The sequence below is a fragment of the Balaenoptera ricei genome, chromosome 9 (assembly GCF_028023285.1).
Source record: "Balaenoptera ricei isolate mBalRic1 chromosome 9, mBalRic1.hap2, whole genome shotgun sequence".
In the NCBI taxonomy this organism is placed as follows: Eukaryota; Metazoa; Chordata; class Mammalia; order Artiodactyla; family Balaenopteridae; genus Balaenoptera; species Balaenoptera ricei.
The window spans coordinates 23887608-23913820 of record NC_082647.1 but is presented as its reverse complement, the minus strand read 5'-3'; the positions used below and the strand labels follow the sequence as shown (position 1 = coordinate 23913820).

The window sequence follows — 26213 nt, the reverse complement described above, 5'->3', positions numbered from 1 at the left end:
AAAGCCTCCTAAGTGGGTTGCTTGTTTCTAATGTTAACCTTCTCAATCTAATGTGACCCTTTTAAAATCTTAGGTCATGTCACTTCTCTGCTCCAATGAGAACTGGAAACCTTCCAATGGCTTCCCATGGCTTCCCATCTGTATTAGTTAAGGTAATGCTACCTCTGTAAGAGATAAACCCTGATATATCAATGGCATAAAATAACCAACAGAAGTTCATTTCTCACACACAGAAAAGTCCAAAAAGGGTGATCCTGTTCATGGAGTGGCTCTTTAACAGGACCCTGGGCTCCTTCTATCTTGTGACTTGCTATCTGCACTACACAGTTTCCAGGGTTGCCACAGAAAGAGAAAGAGCTTGGAGAATGGCATGTGGCAGGTTTGCATGGCCAGTACTGGAAGTAGTGGACATCACTTCTGCCTCTCTTCCCTTGGCCAGAGCTCAGTCACATGGCCATGCTGTAAGGGGGGCTGGGAAATATAGTCTAGCTGTGTCACAGGATGAAGAAGAAACAGTTTGGTAAATAGTTAGCCAGTCTCTTCTACATCACTTCATTCATAGTAGCAGCTAAAGTCCTTACAATGGCCTAAAGGCCCTGCATGGTGTCCCTCTCCCCTTTACCTCCATCCCTGCTACTACCTCCCTGACCTCATGTCCTCTCCTCTCCTCAATTACTGTACCCAGCCACCCTGACTTCCTGCTGCTGCTCAAACACTCCAGCAGGCTTCAGCTCAGGGCCTTTGCCCTTGCTGTTCCCTTTCCCCGGGATGTTCTTCACCACCTTCAGATGTTCACTCACATGTCATCCTCTTCATAAGCCGTCCCTGGCCACCCTCTCAAAGACAGCAACACCACTCCTGATAGTCCTGACACCCGTTTTTCTCCTTTCCTGCCTTATATTATTCCGTGGTACCTATTACCACTTCTCATTCTGTATATTTTGCTTTTTTATCTTGTTTATTGGCTGCATACCAGAATATGAGCACCATGAGAGAGTTTGTTCCATTGTGTTCACTGCTGTATCCCCAGTGCCTAGAACAGTGTCTTGCATACAGGAAACAATACATTCATTTGTGGAGTGAATGTTCAGTAGCACCACATGAGCAGAGTTGGGATGCTTGAAGAACATCATCAGCCTTTTGAGGCTGACATCACTATACCTGCCATAAACAGTCCTTCAGTGCTTCTCTCAGAGACAGAATCCACAGTTAGATGGGCCTTTGGTACAGCTATGGTGACACTTCTTATGTGTGTCAGCCCTCATGTCCTTTTCCTCCTCTGCTTTCTTTCTAACCCTTGGGCTCCCATGAGGCCTAATCTGTTTTTCTCTCCTCAGAAAGCTCATTGGTTCTCATGGCGCCACCAGCTGCTGCCTGGCCAGTGACCCTAATTATCTCCTCCAGCCTATTGGTTCTTTCTTTTTCGATGTTCTGCCATCACCTTAGACTCATCATGTCTTGAACTCAACTCAGTTCCCCCGTCTTCCACTCATCTAGCTCATTCTCCCAGTTTCCTATGATTACAGCTTTACATTTTTGAGTGTTCCTTCTTCATTTCCTTCTTCCAAGCAGTCACTGAGTCCAGGAAATTGTTGTTCCCACTTTTTAAAATTCCCTTGTATAGAAGTGTTCATTTGCATTTCTCTTGCTTTGCCTAGACCAAGCCCTCATCCACAGGGAATCTCAGGGTTGACAGTCCCCATCTCTGGCAGAGTCCCACTACCTTATCCAGCCTCTTCTAGGACACTTCCAGGATGGTGGCTCTGCCACTAGGCTGCAGGTCCTTGAGGGCAGGGACCATGTCCTATTCTTTGTGGGTTCACCAGCACCTAGTGCAGTGCCTGACTTCAAGGAGGCATTTTCAAAATAGTTTTTTAAATATCTCCTGATGCAACCTATTCTATTATAGTTAACCCCTATTAGGAGATGCACCTCCCTGAAAGAACACTTTCAACCTCACAAAGGTACAAGCTTAGAAATCTTCAGAAGAAGACCCACAATTCCCACTGCCTTCAGCTCAGGCTCCTCAGAGCACAGGCTCCCCCCTCCCCCCCTTTTTTTTACCTCCCTCATCCCCTACCTGACCTAAGCAGTTACCTCCTACTCTGTCCCCTGCTTGCCCTTGTTCCTGTTATTCCTTTTGCTGAATAGGGCATTCAGGAGTTTCTTAGTCTAGCCTGAGTCACACCTTCTTAGGAAGCCCTCTCTGGTTGCCACCAAGGGTCAGGGCCACAACTTTGAATTCACACTGGTTGTCAACCTCTCATCTTGATGTTTAAAAACTGAGTTGCTTTGTATTTAACTATCTCATGAGCATACCACGTGTCTCAACTGGATTTTAAACTATAGAGGCTTTATGAGCTAAGAACACAGGTTTATAGTCCATTGACATTGCAAACATAGTAGCCCTTATTTAACTTTAATTTCATGACTTGAAAATGAATGAATAAGTTAATAATTTCCTGTGTTCCTCTTCAGTCAGGGACATTCTTTGGGTTCCACCCATTCAGTTCACTTAACATTATTAGGCATTTACTTTGAACTGGGCAGTAAGCTCAAAGCTGTAGGTACAAAGATGAATAAAGGCAGATCTCTCCCCTGGAGCTTAGTCTGGAGGAGGACAAATGGATAAGCAGCATTATATAGCAAAATTTGGCAAAGTGTACCAAAGATGCAAAGTGCTATGAAGGTAAATAAGGGAGGAATTACTATGCCTAGTGAGGTCAGGAAAGGCTTCTAGAGCTAACATCTAAACCGTGATTTCTGTGAACCGGGACTTCTATTGTCATTCACATTCACAAGGCAGAGAATCTGGAAAACGCCCTCACTCCTGGTTGATAATGAAAGACTATGGAGATGTGAAAGGGCGGGCAGTTAGGAAACACCGAGATGGTGGTGGCCCGAGCGCGACACGCGAGAAGTGGTGGGAGATGAAGCCGGAGCCAGCGACTGAAATCCTGTACGATGCCCCATTTAGGCGGCAGAGCTGAAGGGAAAGGAGGGGGTGGGATTATTCAATATATCAATAGTTGGCGACTGATAGAGTCGGATTAATTCGGCCCTGGGTTCTTGTGGGCATGAAGATAATTAGGATAATTTAAGAAGCCCTATGGAGGCCGAGTCAAGCGCTGCGAACCAGGACGTGGCGGTCGGACAGCCGCGCCCACACGCCCCCTCGGAGTAAGGGGCTGGGGCCCGCCAACCCCACAAGGCCAGGGACGAGAGTTGGGAGAGAACCCTGTCCACGTAACTCGGCGCGCTCGCGGGGACGTGGCGCTTTCCAGCCAATCCGGACCACGAGACCGCAGGGCCAATGGCTGTCCGGGGAAGCTGTGCGTCCGCGGCGGGTTTGTTGGTGATTGGTCCGGAGGCTGCCGGCGTGGAAGACAGCAGCGGGGCGCGGAACCGCTTCCGGTTGGGCGGTGCTTGCGCGCCAGAGCGGAGCCGGTGGGTGAGCTGTAGCCGCGGCATCCTGAGCAGTGGGCGCAACGGGGAGAGGTAAGTACCACCGTGCACTTCCCTCCGCCGCTGCCTCCCCCTTGTTCACTTTCTTTTTGTCCTCTGGGCTTCGCTCCCGGCGCGGCAGGGCCTCCTTGTCTCAGGGCCTCTGTTTCTGCCAGCTCGGGGTTCCGGGGCCTGAGGCTGCTCGCGACTGCCCGACCCTCGGTGCGCAGCCTGGGTCGGAGGCCGCCGCTCGCCTTCCCTTGCGCTCTGGGAAGGGGCCTGGGTCCCTCCGAACTCCGGCTCCCGGCTTTGCGTCCTGTGGGGTACAGTTTCGTGCCTGGCTTGCCACGTCCTCTGGCCCTGGGCCCCGCCAGTCACCAAGCCCCTCGTCCGAAAAGGTCACTCTTGTTTATCTCCTGAAGGTCGGAGTGCAGTCAGATAGCGTTATTGTTACAGCTCCCTGCCACTTCCCACACTTGGGCCTGCTCGTGTCCACCAGCTCCGCCGCAGGGCCACATCCCGAGAGGACATCTGCATCTGCCAAGAAGGTCGTGTTCGCTGACTTTGAGGGTGTAGAAACAAGGGGGAAGAAAGCATGAAGACACTATGTGATTTTTTTTTTTTTTAACTCTCTCTAATTTTAAAGAAAGGACGGAATATTTCGAGCTTCCATGTTTGGCCGCATGCTTCGGTCAGCGAAGGAAAGTAGTTTTAAAAGCTTCATTAAAGGGTTGTACCTTTACCTTGTTTTGTTGCTTCTAGCTCCAGACCCTAGTTCTGATTTTTGGCATGCTGTGTTCATCAATAAACTTAATTCCCTACAGCTGCCCTGATTAAGAGTCGTGTGATTTGCAGTTCCAAAAGCTGCTTTTGCATCAAGGCAAAAAGCTCCCTGGGTCTCCTGCTAAAACTTCAGGGCCTTTGATCTGAATTCCTAAGTGTACAAAGTCCCAGAATAGTGTCTTTGAGAGTTGAATTACATTCACTTCCTGGCATGAACCATAAAGTCTACGTTAATGAGTCAGGAATAAGGTTGCTTCTAATTTGTTTTTGTAGCTTGGAGGTAGAGAACCGTGGAATTTCTGATAAATTATTCTTTGCCATAGAATGGCACTTGACACAAGACAAATGCATGTTTGACCTCATTCAGTAGATTTAGTTAACCGGGTACCCAACGGTGGTCATCATTGAAGAATTTATGTATTGTACTACAAATGAGGGTCCAGAGGTAACCTGTAAATTGTATTTGTGTGGCGAGAGATCTGAGTTTACCTGGGCCTAATCTGAGATTTACAGGGATTCAGCGGTCTCCAGTGGGATTCTTTTGAGAATCACAACTGGGAGAAACACGAGCTAACAAAGATGAATGGAGTGTGCCTGAGTGGATAGTACTCAGATACAGCTTTGAAATCAACTCTTAATCATCACTGTTAATATAATAGTTTGCTTCCATTCGTCCATTGATGTGTCCAAAGATACTTAATGAATGGCATTTTATGTACATTGCACCAGTACTGGAGATCAGTACACTGATTTTAACACACATTTTCTCTGCGTGTGGCACACGCATGATGTAGCCAGGGATAGCCATTGGAGATGCTTGCTAGACCGTAAGGTCCTAGTTCCCTGTCTTTATGAACTCTTAAATATGGATGTTGTTGATGCTGTGATTTATGTATTAGAGTTAAGACAGCTGAAATAACACTTTTCTTGTTGCTGGCTGATGGCCAGATCCGGTAAGGGGAATTGGAGGTTGGGGAGCACTGGCAGCTGGCAGGAACTGTGTTGCTCCCAAGTACCGTCCAACTAATCCAATAAAATGTTTTGGTGTACAGAAAGTGCAAGACACTGTGTTAAGGACTGTAGAGGGGAATCAATTTATATTAGCTGAGATCCCTGCCTTCCAAAAATGTACATCTACAGAGGAGCTAAGGAGACAACTTAGGATAGCCTATGATCATTATTGTGGAATGGTACAAACAAGTCTTATAAAAGTTTAGAGGAATGTGTGCAGATCACTTCCAGCTGGAGTGATCATAGTAGGTAGGTCTTTTCATCTAGGATTTTAAAATTATATTTATTTACATTTGGCACTAAAGCAAGGATTCCCAAGCATTTTATGCATGTTACACATGCACAGCAAATTACAACTAGAAACCAAAACTCTTGTCGCTACATTTTCATAGTATTCCTATAGTAATTAATTATGTATTGAAATTTCATCTGCCAAAAGGAAACTTTGATTCTCCCAGAGTTTCTAAGAACTTAGTTCTTAAAGGAAATTTTCTTTACTCTGTAGCAAGAAAAATTTTAAGTTTATACTGGGTTGCTTTGGTTATAGAACTAATGAAACCTGAGTAATAGTTTGTCATTTCAAAGCTTTTCTTCTACAGCCAAAGTTTGCACTTTTATATACTCAACTAATAAATGTATGCTTTCAGTCACACAAATAATTACAATATATTAATGAACTAGAATGAATTAGAATATATTAATGTAAATTTGTTCCATCGATCACTAGAGAAATGTGGAATAAATGGTTTGTCATTATCATAACTTTTATCAAATCATGAAGGGTGACATTATTACTTTAATATGATAATCCATTGGTGGTACTTGTACTAAAGTCTGTAAGTGAAGAAGGTCAGGTAGATAACCAGATACCTTTAATTCCTAGGCTTTATAACCTGAGCCTTAGTATAGTTAAATTGCTGTCAGGCTCTTGCCCTCAATCCCCAATTGAAGTAGACACTTAAGTATTGAGATTCTGCTTTTGCTGCACTATAGAGGAATGCCTTTTTTTCTCCCCCCCCCCCCCGCCCCGCCCCCTAAATATCCAACTCACAGAATTGGAATTTTACCACCACACCCATTTCTCCCACTATTAACGTTGAGCAGTGGGTCTTTGGTCAACCAGAATAACTGTGGGGTCAGCCACTGTTAACGTTCTTGAGAAGTTGAATTTAATCCAGACATCTAAATTCCCCTGAAAAAACTTACTTTTAAGTGTTCTGTGACCAATGGATTTTTATAAAAAATGATTGGGAAGGAGGGGAGAAATGGCATGAATTTAGAGCTGTCAAGGAAATTTTTGAATGGATAAAACTAATTCTTAAGGCTTATCATTGTTTTTGAAAGAAATTCAAGTCTATGCTGTTACCTTTTTTTCCTTATAAATTAACTGGAGCAATTCATGAAAATAACTTTGCAGGAGACCGTTATTGGTGACGTGCTGCAAAAGTATGATAGTAACTTGATACCTTTTCTGTTCTAGCCCTTTATTTGTGTCTCTAACATTGCGTGATGCAATAGAAGTATAATACAAGCCACATATGTAACTTTAGATTTACAGGTGAATATTTTAAACATGTGAAATTAATAATTTATTTAATCCAATACATACAAAAATACCATTCTTTTGACATAAAGTGTAACAACACACCACTTCTTTTTTTTTTAAATTTATTTATTTTTTATTTTCATTTTTGGCTGTGTTGGGTCTCTGTTGCACGCGGGCTTTCTCTAGTTGCGGTGAGCGGGGGCCACTCTTCATTGCGGTGCACGGGCTTCTCATTGCGGTGGCTTCTGTCGTTGCGGAGCACGGGCTCTAGGCGCGCGGGCTTAGTTGCTCTGCAGCATGTGGGATCTTCCCGGGCCAGGGCTTGAACCCGTGTCCCCTGCATTGGCAGGCGGATTCTTAACCACTGCACCACCAGGGAAGCCCCACACCACTTCTTAATTCACACTAGCCACATTTCAACTGCTTGGTAGCCACATGTAGCTAGTAGCTCTTGTCCTGGACAGTGCAGGTCTAGTTTTCTGTTTGTTTAAGAAAAAATATTAAATGTTAGCCTTGGTGAGGGAGGGACAGAATTTGAGGAAAAGAAACTTATAGGTCATTTGAGAAATGGGAGATGGGGAGATGCATTTTTCACAACCATTGATTTACCTTTAGATCACATGGTAAGTTCACAGGCCTTCCTCAGAAAAGAAAAAAAATCTCAAATAACTTAACCCTACCTGAAAGAATTAGAAAAAGAAGAACAAACAAAACCTAAAGTCAGCAGAAAGAGGAAATAATAAAGATCAGAGAGGAAATAGAGATTTAAAAAACAGTAGAAAAAATCAACAAAACCTAGAGCTGGTTCTTTGAAAGGGTAAACAAAATTGACAAACCTGTGGCCAGACTCACCTAGACCATGTGGTAAAAACTCATACAACCAAGTCCTTCATTTATGTAGTATATTATGTTTTCCTAATGTTCTGTTATCCATTGATGAATAGCTTTCATGACGGAGAAAGAGAAGGGTCTTAGCTTTCTATTATTTGGTTTCCATTTGGTTGAAAAGAGAAATATGCTTCAGAAATAACTGCTCTAATGTAGTTCTTCAGATGCCTTGTGTAAGAAGTTGTTTTATACTCCTTCTCCCATTGTTCCACATTATATATCCTTTGTCTTGGGAGATATCCTTTGTCTTGGGAGATATCCTTTGTTTCTATTTGGACATTTTTATGTGTACATGGATTTAGATAAATTTAGTAGTCTCTTTTTTTAGTGTCTATATTCATAAAACAAGGGGCCTTTTGTTAGTTTCTAATAGCCAGGAGTTGATATATTATGTGTGGGCACAAAGTGCATAGTTTTTAAAACTTACTAAAGTGCAGATTTTTCATTGCCCGCTGCAGAGAGATAAAGGTAGGACCATTGCTTTGTCCAGCAGGTGGTCCTTGATGACCTTTTTAGGCAGTTTCATCAGTAGTGATAGAAACCCAGATTTCAGGGTGACAGTAGGTGGTGAGGAAGCAGAGACAGCAGTTTCTAGAGACCGTATGGGTGAAGGAAAGGGAAGAGCATGCTTGAAGGAATAACGGGGTCTGAGAAAGACTGATTTTGGATTATGAAGACCTGAGAAGTATTGATTGACAGAATGGAGGAACCTGTGGAGGGGCAGGATTGAAAGTTTAATTGAGAAGGGAAAGGATAGAGAGATGGATAAATGATAAAGCTGAATCACTTGGCTTTTATTCTGAAATTCTTCTTTTATCACTGTATCAAGATGTTACACCTCAATCTGAAATGTAGTTTTCCCTCTAAATCACAGTGAATCAATCTGTTACATTTCTTTATGTTACACAGTATCAAAACTTTACACAGTATCCTTCCCAGGCCCTGATAGTGTTAGTGGGCTTAAACATTAATTCATATTATAACATTTGGGGTTTGCAGAAGTTGTCAGAGTGTTATGCAAGAGTTGTTAGAGTATTATTCTGGGGATGTAATTAGTCATTTATAAAATTTTCCTACATGGGAAGCCCCCTTGTTAATAGACATAAGGAAAATCCTCTGTTGCAGTGACTCTTGATTTTACTTGATTCTGTAAGCCTCTAACATTATAGATATTATTTGGATATATCACAAAATAACAACATAAAACTCATTCCTTATCTCTCTAAAGGATTTTATTTGTCTAAAGAATTATTTGTAGTTTGAAATGAAAGTTTCATTTTGTCCTAAAATAAAGGCATACTGTGATGTTTGAGAGAGCCACTGAATCTGATTTTCTCTTTACTGTTCCACTGATCTGATTGATTAGATTCAATTATTGAAGAGTGGGCTGGAGTGTTATTCTCCTAGGGGAGTGTTATTTTACTTTATAAAATAGGGTTTGTGTCTTAAGAATAAATGTGTGTTTTTCCTTCAATCTCCTTTTCCAGTCTGGAGAAATGGCTTGAAAATGTTTGCTTTGCTACCTAAAAATGCAAAGAATTTTTGTGCTATTGTTTAGAAAGTAATACACATAAAAAGATAATACACATGACTGTGTGCTCACTTACAAAAAATAAGACAACACAGCAGTACAGTAGTGAAGTTCACTCCACACGAACCTTACCACCCCACCCCCATGTCTTCTCCCTTCAGCCTAGGGGTTATTGCTGTTTACAGATAGATGTTTATCCTTCCACACCATTTTTGTGTATATATGTTATATTTTATACAAATGTAAACAAGCTGGGGAGGTTGTTGGATTTTGCTTTTTATATAAATGAGATCTTGACATTGTTTTACAACATGCTTTCTTGTTTTTGTTCACTGAACATATCTTGGTGCCTTGTCAGTTTCAGTGTGAATAGGTCAGCTTCATTCTTAAACTATGTTGTGTTCCACAATATAGATTTAATATGTATTTACCACTACTTTGGTTTAGTTCATTTTCCTTTTTTTTTTAAAATTATTATAAACTATTATCATTGAACATCTGAATTGAAACATCTTTGTATACAAATTTGGGTATTTTGATGGGATAGCACGAAACAACATTGATAAACTTTCAGAAGCATAGCCAAGTCCTAACATTGGTGAACAGCTTAAGAATAGTACCACCTTCTTCCCCTTTCTCTGTGGGTCTTATGGCAGTGCTGCCACATTGTTTCCTCTGATGGGTTTTCGTCTGTATTAACAACTGTCCAGCAAAATTACTGTTTTTGTGTGTTTTTGAAATGGGCTCTTGGGGAAGTGACTGCCTCCCATTATCTCCTTAGCTAACATTTCTGTTTGTCTTTTTGGCATTGTCCTAGTTACTCTGGAACACTTTCTACTCTCTATTGATGTATCCTTCTCTGCCATTTCTGGACCTCCCCACTTAGCTGCTTTCCTATTGATCACAAATAGTGCCTTTGTATGCCCTTTTACAGCCTGAAAGTTGCTCAAGGAGACCTCAGGTTGTGCCTTTGTATAATCAGCTAAATTGTGTTAGCATTAAACATATTCCTCTATTTGCTTTCCTTCCACTTGTAAGGAATTTTTATGTAACGTAACGTGCTCACTGTTAGCTGTGCTAAGCATTTTTTAGTTTATTAAATCCAAAATGCTTTGTAAATCCAAGCAAATACAATGTAACTTCTTTTAGTTACTATTTGGGGGTTACAAGGAGATGGATACATTAAAATATGTCTAATTTATTGGCATATTTGATTTCTTTATCCCTTGACACAATTCACTTTCTTCCTTCTAATTCCCAAAACTTTGAGGCAGGATCAGATACATGCAGTTTCTTCATATTAAGTGTACTCTCAAGTCATATTTCTTAAGATATTATTATGGCCATTTGAGAATTTGTTTAGAATACTGGTTCTCAACTTGGCTGCCTTTTTAAAATATTTATGGTTGGGGGGGGGGTTCAGTGGTCATTTATAAAAACTCCCCGGGTGACTTTAGGGTACAGTCTAGGTTGAGATCACTGAGTTAGAAGCAATGCTGAAAGAATTTTTATAATTAAAAAAAAAATTTATATATAAAATATGAGCCTTAGATTAGATAGTTCCACTGGTGACATCCTGGGGAAGGTGAAGCCTGTGGCTAATCTGCAGATTAGGACAAGATAATGCATTTAACTTTCATGTGATGCTGTGTCCCTCTATACTGTAGCCTTGTATTAGTTTCCTAGGGCTGCTGTAACAAATTAGCATAAACTACATTGCTTAAAAGAACAGAACTTTATTCTCTTACAGTTCTAGAGGCTAGAAATTAGAAATCAGAGTGTCAGTAGGGGCATGCTCTTTGAAGGCCCTAAGGGAGGATCCTTCCTTGCCTCTTCCTAGCTTCTGGTGGTTGCCAGCAATCACTGACATTCCTTGGCTCGTAGATGATCACTCTAATCTTTGCCTCTTTCATAATGTGGCATTCTCTTCTCTGTGTCTGTATCCAAATTTCCCTCCTTTTATAAAGACACCAGCCATTGTATTAGAGCCCATCCTACTTGATTACATCTGCAAAGATCCTATTTCCAAATAAGGTCACATTCACAGGTACAGGGCTTAGGACTTAAGCATATCTTTTGAGGGGGGACACAGTTCAACCTACAACAGGCCTCATGCCCAGTAACCACCTACCCATCCACTAAGGGAGTGACTGGTCATAAGAGGAAATGAGTAAGTGATAATATGAAATTATAAAAGTTTATACTCACCACAGGGGGAGAAGCCTTCAGAATCTGTGTTCTACTGATAAAGGATTAGTTAAAATATGAAAGCCTCGGAAACTCTTCCCCCTTGATTTTTTTATTTTTTATTTTATTTTATTTTATTTTTTTGGCCGTACTGCACGGCATGCAGGATCTTAGTTCCCCACCAGCGATCGAACCCATGCCCCCTGCAAGTGGCAGCATGGAGTCTTAACCACTGGACCGCCAGGGATGTCCCCCCTTGATTGATTGATTGATTGATTGATTGATTTATATTTGGCGGTGTTGGGTCTTCATTACTGTGCACGGGCTTTCTCTAGTTGTGGCGAGCAGGGGCTACTCTTCATTGTGGTGCGCGGGCTTCTCATTGCGGTGGCTTCTCCTGTTGGGGAGCATGGGCTCTAGGAGCGCGAGCTTCAGTAGTTGTGGCTCGCGGGCTCTAGAGCGCAGGCTCAGTAGTTGTGGCGCATGGGCTTAGTTGCTCCATGGCATGTGGGATCTTCCCAGAGCAGGGCTCGAACCCGTGTCCCCTGCATTGACAGGCAGATTCTTAACCACTGCACCACCAGGGAAGTCTTCCCCCTCTCCCGCCTTGATTTTTTTTTTTTTTTAATTTTTATTGGGGTGTGGTTGATTTGCAATGTTGTGTAGGTTTCAGGTGTACAGCAAAGTGAATCTGTTATACGTATACATATATACACTCTTTTTTTACATTCTTTTCCCATATACCGCCTTGATTTTTAATTTTAAAGTTTTCTCTAAAACCTTAACCTCTCTGGACAGTACCATAGGTTATCTGTCAAGAGTTCTAAACAGTTTCTATCCTGCAGCTTCTCTGCAATTTTTTGTCACTGTTTTCGATAAGATGTTCCAGCCTTGTGCTTGTTCATCAGAATCACCTGTGACTGCAGAGATTCTGAACATGCAGTGTAGAGCTGGGGAATCTGTACTTCGAACAGTATTCCAGGTGGTCCTTATACCTGGGTAGGTTTGGGAAACACAAGTATACAGAATGATAAGGCAGTTATCCATCACTGTACCATCTCAGTGGTTTGATCTTTGAAGGTGATCATTGGTTCTTATCTGACAACCATCAGAATCACCTGGAAACCATTTAAAACTACAAATGCTCAGGTTCAGCCTCAGAGATTCTAATTCAGTAGGGGAAACTTTTTTTTTTTTTTTTTTTTTTTTTTAATAAAGCTTCCTAGGTGATTCTAATAACCAGCCATGTTTGAAGACCAGACCACTGATATAATACAAAAGTAAAGTATTTGGAGTCAGTAGGTCTGGATTTAAATCTTGGTCCTTTCACTTTTAAATCTTAGGAACTTGGGCAAAAGGAGTAAAGTTCTACTTTGGTGTGTTTGAAGTGAGACCACTTACAAGGTGGATGTTCCTAGTAATTCCTTGTTCCTATAATTCCTTGTCAGCCTACAATCAGATGAGGAAAACTGGTGACTATTTCTCAGAGTAAAACTGGGAAGTCTGATATTCTACCATACTTTTTTTTATGGATTAAGTAATAACATTTGGGATAATATCAAATTAATATTGTAACTGGATGTGAGCTTTTAATTTCTTGTTTCATTATTAAGCATACTGCTTCCTGAATGAACTACCTTTCTTTTTTCTTTAAGATCTGATTATCATGGACCTGCGACAGTTCCTTACATGCCTGTCCCTGTGCACAGCCTTTGCCTTGAGCAAGCCCACGGAAAAGAAGGACCGTGTACACCATGAGCCTCAGCTCAGTGACAAAGTTCACAATGATGCTCAGAGTTTTGATTATGACCATGATGCCTTCTTGGGTGCTGAAGAAGCAAAAACCTTTGATCAGCTGACACCAGAAGAGAGCAAGGAAAGACTTGGGTAAGGTGCCAGCTCTCAGGGGGTTAGTTAGAATAATGACATTTCTTTATAAATCAACTCATTCCTTTTTTCTCTTTTGGCTCAGTCACTCAGTAAAGCTGTATTGAACTACATCTTGTGAAAACTAACCACAGAATTGCTACCACTAAAATTTAATTAAGCACTTTCCTGCATTTCTCCATTGAATAACAGTTTTTACCTCATTCTACAAAGCAAAGTCATTTATGCATAAAATTGCCAGATACTGTAGGACTCAGCTTAAACTGCATCATCTTGACCCCAAAGGAACATTACATGGGGGTTTTCTCAACCCTGTTGCTTTTAATTTTTAAAAACTATCTGTGACCTATTTATTACTGACCATGCCAAGTCTTTGAGTGGATAATAAACTGCAAATTAGACTCCTGGACTGACTAATTTCTGTAGAGTTTATGGTTTCCAAGGATGTCCTTCACCCTCTTTGGTTTCATTGTCAGATATTTGCTTAATCAAAAACAAAACCAAACCAACCTTGCTTTTTTTTTTAATGTGGACCATTTTTAAAGTCTTTATTGAATTTGTTACAATAGTGCTTCTGTTTTATGTTTTGGTTTTTTGGCCGTGAGGCATGTAGGATCTTAGCTCCCTGACCAGGAATCGAACCTGCACCCCCCTGCATTGGAAGGCGATGTCTTAACCACTGGACCTCTGGGGAAGTCCCTCAACCTTGCCTTTTAGAAGGTTGTAATAAGCAGTGGTCTTAATGTCAGAGTATGTGTTGCTATTTCAGTAACAGCTGGGCCATAGTCAGGTTCTGTGGCTCTCTCAGCAGGCATCTTTTTATTTAAAGAGTTGATTTGGTAGAATTCCAGTTGATTATTTCTGAGGATCTGAGAATGTCTTTTTTAGCTCTTTCAAAGCCTTGCTTTTTAAGGAAATGCAGGTTAATTTAGTGAACATTTTCTCCTCAATGAAAGGCTACCATTGGTGTAACTTTCTGAACTATATTCAAGAGATTTGTCTGAAAAGTTATACCACATAGGAATTTCCAAAAATATTTTGCCCATGGATAGTGCTGTGATTAGAAGACATTATAGGATTTGCTTTGGGTGGCACTTCAAAATAAATTTATTCTTTCAACGGGTTTTCTGCTAACTGAAGGATATAATATTTTATTCTTAAACACTCACAGAAACAATCAAAAGATTTTGCTGTGTAGAATGAGAAACTCCTAAAACATTTGAAAGTAGATAGAGAAAACAGAAATTTATCAAAGAGTTAGTCTTCTGTTAGGTTGTTTTTCTAACTTTGAGGGACCATGCTCACTTTTAATTTTAATCTTAATCTTATAACTGTGCTAACATTCCAGGCTGAAAATAGGGATGCATGAGGGTGTTCTCAGTCTTCGTGTCTTGCCTGTTAATAACATGCATGTCCAGCCTACATTTTGGTCTGCACATGTCTCTGTGCAGAATTACTGTTAAATAATGAAGGGCCCTTAGGTTTGGTGTCAATCCACGTGTTCTGGCTCTGTGTAGGTACTGGAATAGCTCTGCTAACAGTCTTCAGTAGAGAGAAAATGTTTCTTTTTGTCATCAGTAAATATCAAAAGTTCAACACATGAGCGGACTCCATATTTGATTAGAATAAGATGGTTAAAATCATGTTTTTCATGGAATGTATGAATGAACTAAGTACTGTTTTCCTCTCCCAAATTGGAGATAATGGCAAATATCTCCAGTTTATAAGGTGATGTACTGTTGCAAGCAAGAATTCCAGGTGAACTTTTTTTTTTCTTTTAACTTACTGTGGCATTTCTAAACATTATTTGGTACGTGACTATGCATCAGAGATTGGGAACAACAGATTCCCCCTTTCCCATCTATCTAGGAGGCCAGTAATTATTAGGAGATAAGATCATTGTCTATGCTTGTAGTTGCAAAAATTCACTACTATTTTTAAATCTTTAGTTATAATACCTAAAAGACTTCAGGAAGCACTTAAAAACAATTTTAATATCCAGTTTTTAGTTCCTTTTTCTTATGAAGAATGTTGACAAATAGAAGATTTTTTCTTGTGTGTGTATTCTCAACCCCACCCCCAAGAAGTCTAAATATACTTAATTTTCATTTATGTGTCCTTCAAATGATGATTTATTTATTTTGAGGTGGTGGTCCTTAATAAAGTTTTCACCCTTGATATATTTGCTATAGAAATGAACTAAAGCAGTTCATCATCCTTTTTTGGGTCACGGGCCCAGTCCCTTTGGCAGTCTAGTGAAAGCTAAGGGAAAGTGCATACATATGAATATATGTAAAATTTTGCATGCTGAAAATTTCTGAAATATTTTGAACCCTCCTGGAGCCCATTTATTGACCCAGGTTCTTAAAAAGCCAAAGGATTTGTTTGATGCCTTTTGAAATGTAGAGGCATATGTTACCTCTTAGAAATAATATAAGATCCGCTAGGTACATTGTGTCTGTCCTGGAGTGAGTGCTTATTTAGTGGCATCATGGATCTGTAGGGTGCTCCAGTGTCATAGAAATACAACACCATTAGCTTCATAAATTTACACAGGCTTTTAAAGATCAGAGTTTAGAGCTTCGTGCCTGAAATAGGACATGCCCACTTCCAATGTACTTTCACAACTGCCTGCAGGCTGGATAGCTAGCAAGATAAGGATGGCTTTTTTATTTTTAAATGGTTGTGTGGTTATTTTTGTTGTTTTTAAAATATGTGACAGACCATATGTGGCCCACAAAGTGAAAATTTCTTCTTATCTGTCCTTTTTTAGAAAAAGTTTGCTAACCTCTGAATTAAACCATTTGGGATATTTCTGTTGGGATGAATAGAATGGCATTTAGCCAACTTCATTAGGAAAAGCCCATCTTAAACAGTCATATGCCTTTTTTATCTGAGTGTTCCTTCTCTTTAGGCTGTTTATAATAGTTTAAATTTTTGTTTCAGGAATAAGTACCTTGCCCTTTTTTTCTTAATGGTACAGTGGCAATCTTGGTAGCCAATACCTTTCGGACACAAACTGGATCCCATTATAGATAATGCAGAAGTTTGGGGGCGGTTAAAACTTAATTTATTAATATTGTTAAAATTCTACAGGTTCAAGTTACAAAAAATTTTTGTCCTGTGTCCATGTAGATAGAGGAGGATATTTGAGGTGACTTCTTAACTGCTTTACCTTTTAACATTTTAGAGCAAAAGCTGTAAGATTCTCTGAAGGAAAATGTTTGTTAATTATAAGATTTAAGTAATAGACAATCATGGCTAACAGCATATCAATATCAAGATGAATTTGTGTTGCTTGTATTCTGTGATTCTAATCACTTTCCATTGTTGTATTCATGAGATGAATACAAACTGGGGAAAAACATTATTTGCTACCAAACGACAGTCTTTTTCAGTCCTACAAATAATAGAGCATAGGAGTATGCCAAGATTTCAATTCCATTAGAAGTTGTTGGGTTTTTTTGTTTGTTTTGTTTTTTTGGCCCCATTGTGCGGCATGCCGGATCTTAGTTCCCCACCAGGGATCGAACCTGTGCCCACTGCAGTGGAAGCACGGTGTCTTAACCACTGGACCGCCAGGGAAGTCCCCCATTGGAAGTTTTGATTTAAAGTTCTTGTGACTTTACATAGGCTGTCTTAGCTTCTATAAGTAAGTGACTGCATCTTTATACAGCAGTTTTCATATCATGCACATATTTTGAAATCCTTAAATAAGTCATTAAAAAAATGTCTGTCATTAACATAACAGATCTAGAAGAAAGAAACTCACGGAGGGCAAAGTATATTGATTCTTTAGCTTTGTAGTTTTGCTTTATCATCTGCACCCTAACCCTCTCAGCTTATTAACATTCTCATAATCAGGAATATACATTCTTACCACATTACTTCTTCAGAGCTCTCTGGTTTTGTGTTTATATGTAAAAATCCAGTTCAACATAGTGTATAATAAACTGCTAGCCATTTTTAAAAGTAAGTATGCTTCTGTCTCTGTGTACCTGTTTTGGGGTTTTAAAAAAAGTAATCTTGACTTTAGGTATAAGTGATCCTGGAACTATTTTTGATATCTCTGTATTTTTAACAGAAGTGTTTTGGTTTTTTTTTTTTTTGAAAACACAGCTGAATTTTTTAAAGTCTGGTTTAAATTTTTGAATTTTTAGAAAACCAAGTCAGTGGTTGTGATTGTTTACCCAGAAATTGAGATTCTCGTAAAAGCAATAAAGAAAAATATAAGGATTTGCATGTTGTTTGATACTAAGAGTGGAGAACCCAGATAGGAATGGATATTCACTCCTGAATTCTGACCATTGGCTAAAACCTACCTCTAAAGGGATAGTCCGGATTCACTTTTGGATCCAAGTACACCAGCCATGGACTGTGCTTGCCTTGTCTGGATGTCTCATTTCAGACCAGCAACGGGCACTTAAGAGAAAAATTTTCAATGGCCTGTCTGGCAGTTTTGTTTTGGAAACAATTTTTATTTCCATGCTTTAGCTCTGGGCAACGCCTGTGGCCACAGCACACACCTGGCTAAGTCCAGAGCCTTGTGTCCTTTTAACCTCTTGCTGGATTTCTCTGCATTTTCTACAGAAAGATTGTAAGTAAAATAGATGGCGACAAGGACGGGTTTGTCACTGTGGATGAGCTCAAAGACTGGATTAAATTTGCACAAAAGCGCTGGATTTACGAGGATGTAGAGCGACAGTGGAAGGGGCATGACCTCAATGAGGACGGCCTCGTTTCCTGGGAAGAGTATAAAAATGCCACCTACGGCTACGTTTTAGGTAGGTCCCTACTATCTGGGGGAAAAAGCTTTGTGGAGCCGGCACCTTGAAACGTAACTGTTTTGTCTTGTAGAATGATTGTAGATAAAATAGACGCCGATAAAGATGGGTTTGTGACGGAGGGGGAGCTGAAATCCTGGATTAAGCACGCCCAGAAGAAATACATATATGACAATGTTGAAAACCAATGGCAGGAGTTTGATTTGAATCAAGACGGCTTAATCTCCTGGGATGAGTACAGAAACGTGACTTATGGCACTTACCTGGGTAAGGGGCAAGATGTCAGCCTGGCAGAGACCATGGTCTTGAGTCAAAGAAACAAATGGGTCACACAGTGAAGGAAAGGAAAAAATTATGCTTCTCTGAGATAGTTTGATGCTGAGCTGATTCTCCTTCCCTTTATTAATTTTGATTTTGTATATTATGTATTTTTTAAAATTTGTTTTATTTTGGTTTTCTAAGGTCTGACATCTTTTACATCTTCGGCATTTCAGATACATTTCCCCATTTTTTCTTGCTATCATCCCTCAGAGAGACCATTTTTGTAGTAGATCTCGTTTAAAAGGCTACATTGTTCCAACAATGCAAAGCAAGAGGCTTTGAGATGTGTCAAAGCCTGACATGGTCACATTAAAGTGTTGGACCTGAAATTCAGACCAAATTAGATTTCTTTGTAACTGGTGAGAATAGAAGGAAAATTACTGTCTTTCCTTAATAAAATAAAGATCAAATATAATAGTTTTCCTTGATGAAATTTAACTATTTCAGTATGTCTGCTTACTGAAGTTTAGAAATGAATTATTTCCCATTTGTTTTCTCTGGCACATGAGTTTGTCAGCCTGCTTTGCAAATGCTTCAAGGCAAATAAATGTGACTTTGATTGCTTTCTGTTGATTTGGTAGCTTATATGCTTGGGCCACCTGTTAGTAATTTTCTTTTACTTATTACACTTGCCTGCTGTTGAATGCTAGGTGGCGATCTTACTGAGTTGATGACTTAGGGTGTTTTTGTTGGTGAGATTCCTCTATTGCACATGGTTACAGTTTGAGACAAGAATGTATAAATGTTACTTCTTGCATTTTTATTCTGGAAATTAAGTAAATTTCTGGGTTAAAGCAGGCATTCTCCGTCACTGACTAACAAGCAATGAGTGTATGATGGTCTGTTTCCCCTACTGGATAGCCAGCTGTCCGTGTTAATTACGGGACTGCATGCATTTCTGTTGAACAGATTTTTATTTCTGTATCAGGCTTGTTCTCGTTCCTAAGACTAGAGTGGCAGTCTCTCTCTATGCTTGACACTTACCCAAGAACCAAACATATCCTTCACCCAATTAAACACACGTGTATTAAAAAGTCAGTGCAGATAGAGAGGCATCCCTGCTTCCTGCTCTCTGGCTGAGACCCAACACCCTCCTGATTTATTTGGAATTAATTATAAATGTAAAGCAGTGGGTAGGCTATTGGTGATCTCAATAGGATGGTGTGTTAATAAATCTCAGCTCAAATCTAGTCACTCACTTGCTGTCCAGAATGAATCTTAAACTCTTTGTATGATTATGTACATAAAAATCTGTTGAGAGCTTTGTGTGCCTCACAGGGCAAATGATTCAATGTAATGGGTATTTCTACTGACTGAGACTGCATAAGCTGAAGCTCTGGCTGGAGAAACAATGTCTTTATAAGGCATCTTTCCCTGGAGGCCTGTGGGTGGACGGTGCTCGGGGTAATGAGGTGCCTTACAAAAGTGCTGAGGAGTTTTTGTGAAAGCGTGTTCTTGGTTCAACTGAGTTCAGGTATAAATCATTTTAGCTTTTAATCTGCTTTCCACAAAAGGAACATTAACCCTGTCTCTGCCACAAGTAAAATATGAGATACTATGATCCACTCTGCCTATACCAAAACTAGATCAAGAGCCTACCCAGGCCAGATGGCCCAGTAAACTGGTGCTTAAGACAGATAACGGCACTCTGAGCAGTGATGATAGGCACATGAGTTTAGTCATTAAAAATAAAGTTTTAAAGCTTCCTTTTTCATCCTTATATATGTGCATGTTATCGGGCTACTTGATTTCAGTCACCATGTTTTAACTAAGGAGGAGAGAAGGGCTCTTAGCTAAGAATCTACTCTTAATGTATAAGTTGTCTTCTGTTATCTTTCTTATTTATGTTACATAGTTTGTACTGAAGCTTTATTTGTTTAGAAGAAATGACTTAGTATCTGCGAAAGATCATACTTTCCTTAAATTCTTTGTCTCTAACCTGTTACGGCTTTGAGTATACACGTATAGGGTCTGCAAAGCCTCATGATTCAGTCAACTATCTCACTGAATTTTGGCACTCAACAAAGAATGAAGCTTCATCTCTCAAAATAGAGCAGTAGTTTATTGTTGTTGTTTTTAACTGCTTAAAGCATGGAAAGATTGAACTACCGTATCGAAAGTCAACAGTGTAATGTTACTAAGGGACCCTGTGGGTCATTTTCATAAAACTAGTGCTGTATCTTTTTTTAAATTTGACCAATATGTTGTAGGAACAATCATTTCTTACCTTTAATATGGTGTCTTTTCCTTTCAAAATATCTTCACATGTTACCTTATTTGGTCTATACAGCAACTCAGATTGAAAAGGTTTTTTTTTCCTTTTCTGCCATTAACTCCACATTTTTTCAACTTAAAGAAACAAAATTTCATTTTTCTAGATTCTTACAGAGAGACTAAATAACTACTGCTTGTCCAGTTCAACATCCTAACAGATGGATAAAACCAAATTTAATTTGGTTGTAATCTAATGTTTATCTTTTGTAACAGCTTCATTGAAGTAAAACTGACATACGATACACTGCACGTATGTAAAATGCACAATTGATGAGTTTTGACACGTGTATGTATCGGTGAGCTCATCGCTACAATCGAAATAAATGAACATTTCCATCACCCCCAACAGTTTCCTTGTGTCCCTTTATAATCCTCAAGGCAACCACTGATCTGTTTTCTGTAACTCGAATTTGTTTGCATTTTCTAGAATTTTACAAAAATCGGGAAGGGGGGGTAGTGAACAGTATTTGTATCTCGTGGTGTATTTCTGAGTTGGCTTAAGAAACTACAATGTGACCATTCAAAGTGATGTTGTTCTGGTACTTGAATCCAGATGTCCTATAATGGGATAGAAGGCCTTTGATGTCTGGCTTCTTTTGGGAGGGGCGGGTGGGTGCTGCACTGCACAGCTTGTGGGATTTTAGTTCTGCTGACCAGGGATTGAACCCAGGCCCCCGGCAGTGAGAGCTCGGAGTCCTAACCACTGGACCGCCGGGAAATTCCTGATATCTGGCTTTTTAATGAGAACCTAATGTTTAATCAACATAGCAATGGCTAACATTTATTAAAAGCCAACTCTGTGCCAGGCACTGTTCTAGCACTTAACTTACATTTATTTGCTTATTTAGCCTCATAACAATCCTATGAGGCCGGCACTGTTGTTATCTCCATTTTACAGATGAGTAAATTGAAGTACAGTTAAGTTACTTGCCCAAGGTCACATGGCTAAGAAGTGGTAGAGTTAGGATTCAAACTCAGTATGACTTTAGAACCACCGCTGCCCCTTGGCTATATCTAGAAAACTCAAGCTCTTTGGTTGCCCCAAGAGCAGTGACAGTGAAGCATTGCATAACGGATTACACAGTCCAGGAGCCAGGGTTCCATGTTGAATGGCAAGCATTTACATTCAACTCAGACCTGACTTTGAGGTCTTTGATTACCAAAACTGGATGTCTTTATACTGCTGCAATTTTACCTGAGTAATCAAGAGTTAATTCTTTAGTGCTTGGTTTATCTTTCTTGGAAATTGATTCCCCATACATTTTCATGTTTTCTGGAAGTCTTTTAAGATTTGACCTAAATTTTTCTTTTCTAGATGATCCAGACCCTGATGATGGATTTAACTATAAACAGATGATGGTTAGAGATGAGCGGAGGTTTAAAATGGCAGACAAGGATGGAGACCTCATTGCCACAAAGGAGGAATTCACAGCTTTCCTGCACCCTGAGGAGTATGACTACATGAAGGATATAGTAGTGCAGGTGGGTGGGGGAGAGCAAGAATTCTCAGTGGAAGCGTTCTCTTTTTGTTGCTTATGCTTTCCCCTTTAGCCTTTCCTCTGTATTTAGAAGAATGACTTGCTATACAAGTGCTGGCCAGATTGAGTCCAAGCTCTGTCACTCTGTTTTTCTGTGATCTCGATGGTGCTTTAGGCTTTCTGTTTAGTATGACAATACGAACCATCAGATTATGTATTTTGCCCTTCATTGGTGGCTTCATACTGTAAGCATGAGGGGAAATCCTATTTTTTAAAATATCAGGCACTGAGTAATGACAGTGATACTAAAGAATTTTCACAGAAGGCAGTTACTGATAAAACGTAGACTGTAGCTGTAGACGTACTCACTGGTCACATCTCCTGTTAGAGTTAAGCATGACTAGGGCTACCAGATCATCATGGGCTTGATGGGATAGTTCACTATTAAGTGTTCCTTCAAGAAGACTATTAGTTATTTTAAGCTGAAGCATAAAAAATTGATAATATTTTACCATTCTTTCAGCTAGAAAAACCACAATTTCCTATGGTTTAACCATACCCACACACATCTACATAAACACGTGTGTGTGTGTGTGTGTGTGTGTGTGTGTGTGTGTGTGTGTGTGTGTGTATTTTAATGAATGACAAATAATTGCCTAAACTAACTCATCCAGATACTAAGTCTAATTACTCTCTTCTGTTTAGGAAACAATGGAAGATATAGATAAGAATGCTGATGGTTTCATTGATCTGGAGGAGTATATTGGTAAGTCTGTTTCTAGTGTTTTTCTTAGAAGAAGCTGAGAAGCTTTGGAAGATATGTTCACCAATAGAAACAATTTACCCCATGGGTCAACTCTTAGCACATCATTAAGTCAGACCAGCGTGAGGAATAGGGGGTCATGATAAAGTGTCTGTAGCAGCACTGGCAAGTCAAAATGTAAATGTGAGCCACATATATAGTTTTAACTTTTCTAATAGCCACATCAAAAACAATAAAAAGAAACATGAAATTTATTTCAATAGTGTATTTTATTTAGCCTAAGATTCCAAAATACTATAATTTCAGCATGTTATCAATATAAATCATTGAGAGTTTTTTTTTATACAAATCTTCAAAAGTTTATTTTACACTACAGCACATTTCAGTTTGAACCAGTCACATTTCAAGTCCTCAGTAGCCCCATGTGGCCAGTGGCTACTGTAGTGGACAGCAGTGAAATAGTGCATCCCAGATGCCCTGTGGAATTGACAGTAAGGAGTTGCAGGGAGCCTAGACTGGCATTAGGAAACTGGGAAATAGAACAAAAGAGACAGTTGGGTGACTAAGAGTTGTTGATTCCTCTTAGTCTTTCCTCTTTGCTGTATTCTATTCATGTTTTCTGTCTAGGTTCTCTTAATTTGTTTCCTTCCATCTTTTTTTAAAAATCACTCCTTTCTGCCATTTTTCCTTTTAGTTGTCTGGTTTTGTTTTCTTTTCCTTTTTCTTTTTTGACCACACCTCGGCTTGTGGGATCTTAGTTCCCTGACCAAGAATCGAACCTTTGCCTTCAGCAATGAAAGCTCGGAGTCCTAACCACTGGCCTGCCAGGGAATTCCTAGTTGTCTGTTTATTTTAGATGCTATACCTTTCTCTCAAGTAAAGCTTTTTTTTTGGCCGTGCCGTGCAGCACGTGGGATCTTAGTTCTCCAATCAGGGATCGAACCCGTGCCCCCTGCAGTGGAAGTGCAGAGTCTTAACCATTGGACTGCCAGGGAAGTCCCTAAAACTATTTTTATTATCCTCGAAATAATTTCAAGATTTTCCCATTGCTTTAAAAAAAGGAGCTGCCTCTTACCAAGTAGTTGAGCAAATTGTTTCACAATTAGTGTGATGGAAATTAGCATAAGTAAAGGAGAAGAGATGGAAGATATTACAAATGTCTTTGTTACAAATGTCATTCCATTTTAAAAGATTTTAGATAATTTTATATTTCCAATTCTTATTTTTACTCATAGTAACTTAATTCTAGTGCACCACTGGTTTTGTGTTTCATAAGACAATTTGTTTTTAGGCTTCTGATCTTTACCTGGAATGTTTATTTTAAGTGTGAAAGGGAGACTTAAGCCCTTACCTCTATCCCTGTATGTCACTTCAGTCCATTGAACAAGTCACTCCTTTACTCAGATTTTGTCTAATTATACCTGCTATTTATTTTCTAGAGTTACTCCAGTTGAATTACTCCTTGAATACTCTTTTCTTCTAAGACTCCATGATGTACTTTGAGAGGGGTGAGCAGTGGGAAGATGGAATTTTTTTCCAAAATGATTTTTTTAGTGGAGTTCATCAGCACAGTGGAAATAAATGCCTGGGTGCATTTACTGAGCCCATTTCAAAGTCGACTATTTCTTTTTTTTAATATTTTATCTTTCAATTCTTGGCTTTTGCCATTTTATCACCATTGCTAAAACAGAGGAACTCATTTTGAACCTCTTGAGAGGAATTACGTTTTATTAACGGTTAAGTACCTTCGTTTATCAAGCATTGGGGCCAAATAAAGAGATACTTCTATCTCCCTCCCATCATATAGATCAATTATTTCTTGAAACTACTAAAACTATCAACTGTGTGTGTATGACTTTGTTTTGCAAATCATCAACTAATGCAGACACTTTTACATCTTGGGTGCTGGGCTTTGTAAAGCTAAAAAGTCTCCCAAACAGTATCTTCCAGTTTCTAGGGGTATGCTAGTTTCTGCCCTGTTGAGGAGAAAGATCAAAAAGAAACAAATGGTCTTTGCCTCTTACATTTAGCATTAATAAGTCCCCAGAGTTATACTGTTGAACCATTTAAATTTATTATACAGCATTGCAAGCATACACAAAATTAAATAGTATAATGAATCCCCTGTACTTAGGCTCAGTCCCAGCAGCCATCAACCCATGGCCAGTCCTTTTAAATCCATATCCACGTCTTACCTCCTTTATTATTTTGAAGTAAATCCCAATCTCATTTCATCTGTAAATATTTGGTTATATCTCTCTTAAGATACATATGTATCTCTAAAAATTTTTAAATAAAATGTCAAAAAATTAGTAATTCCTTAATATCATTATATAGGTTGAATTTTTTAATAGAAAATTAAATAGTATTAATTCTTATCCTTACTCTTCTAGCTTTAAGATGCACTTACATTATGTTGTATATTCAAGCTTCTATTAAAAGCATGTCTTTCAGGAAATTCCCTGGCGGTCCAGTGGTTAGGACTCGGCACTTTCACTGTGGCAGCCGGGTTTGACCCCTGGTTGGGGAACTAAGATCCCGAATGCCGTGTGGTGTGGCCAAATTTAAAGAAAAAGAAAGAAAGAAAGAAAAAGAAAACTTTGTCTTTTAAACGCACGTTTTCCTAACGTGCGTTTCCTAATACGCACGAATTCCCTAATTCAGAATTTCCCAATCTGTATGACCCTCAGGACAGCTAGGGCAGGGTGCTGGCCAGTGGATCATACAAATACTGTGTTTTCTGAATGTGCTGTAACATGAAGAAAGAATTGGCAAGACCTGCTCTGAAACTCCCAATTTGTGTTTAAGACAGAAAGGAGTAGTTCTACTCTTAACCCTCAAGTTCAGGAAAATGACAGTGCCAACTGTCAAATGCCGGAAATAGTAGAATTTAGTAACAAGTTTGATGTCCTTTATTCAAGGGAAAACAATCCATGGATTGGGGGAGTAAAGTACCTCACAAGCAGTGGGGCATTCTTCCCAGGGGGTTTTGGGCAAGAGCAGGCTTTATAAGACATTAGAGGGGCAACTCGGATGCAGGACGTGATTGGCTAGGAGGTCAGGGATTTCCTTATAAAGATAGCAGGTCGTCTTTTCTAAGGGTAAGGTAAGTCTGAAGCTGAGCTGGAGGGTTGTGATTGATACATGTTAGGTTTTCTTGGCAGTATGGGCTGACTTAGGTTTAGATTTGTGGCATGGGCCCGGCCACTGAGGCAGCCTCCATTTTATGGGTCCCAACATACAAATTACTTTCATCACAAGTAAATAACTCTTTAGAAGTTACTTAGACTTATATTAGGTGTGTTCCCATACCTTA

At 39.7% G+C, this 26213-nt stretch overlaps 1 protein-coding gene across 2 annotated transcripts in view; it reads left to right on the top strand.

The window, feature by feature from the left end:
• The first annotated feature begins 3394 nt into the window (after positions 1-3394).
• The window catches only part of CALU (calumenin), a 28143-nt gene continuing 5324 nt past the window's right edge, over positions 3395-26213 (top strand). Inside the window, exons 1-5 of one of the 2 annotated variants that reach the window (XM_059933458.1) lie at positions 3395-3498; positions 13046-13277; positions 18135-18328; positions 21972-22138; positions 22840-22900. In XM_059933458.1, coding sequence (XP_059789441.1) covers positions 13057-13277; positions 18135-18328; positions 21972-22138; positions 22840-22900 — 643 coding nt within the window. In that variant the 5' untranslated portion in view covers positions 3395-3498; positions 13046-13056. Of the gene's footprint in view, positions 3499-13045; positions 13278-17867; positions 18062-18134; positions 18329-21971; positions 22139-22839; positions 22901-26213 lie in introns of both variants that reach the window. The other variant, XM_059933459.1, reaches the window with a different exon arrangement.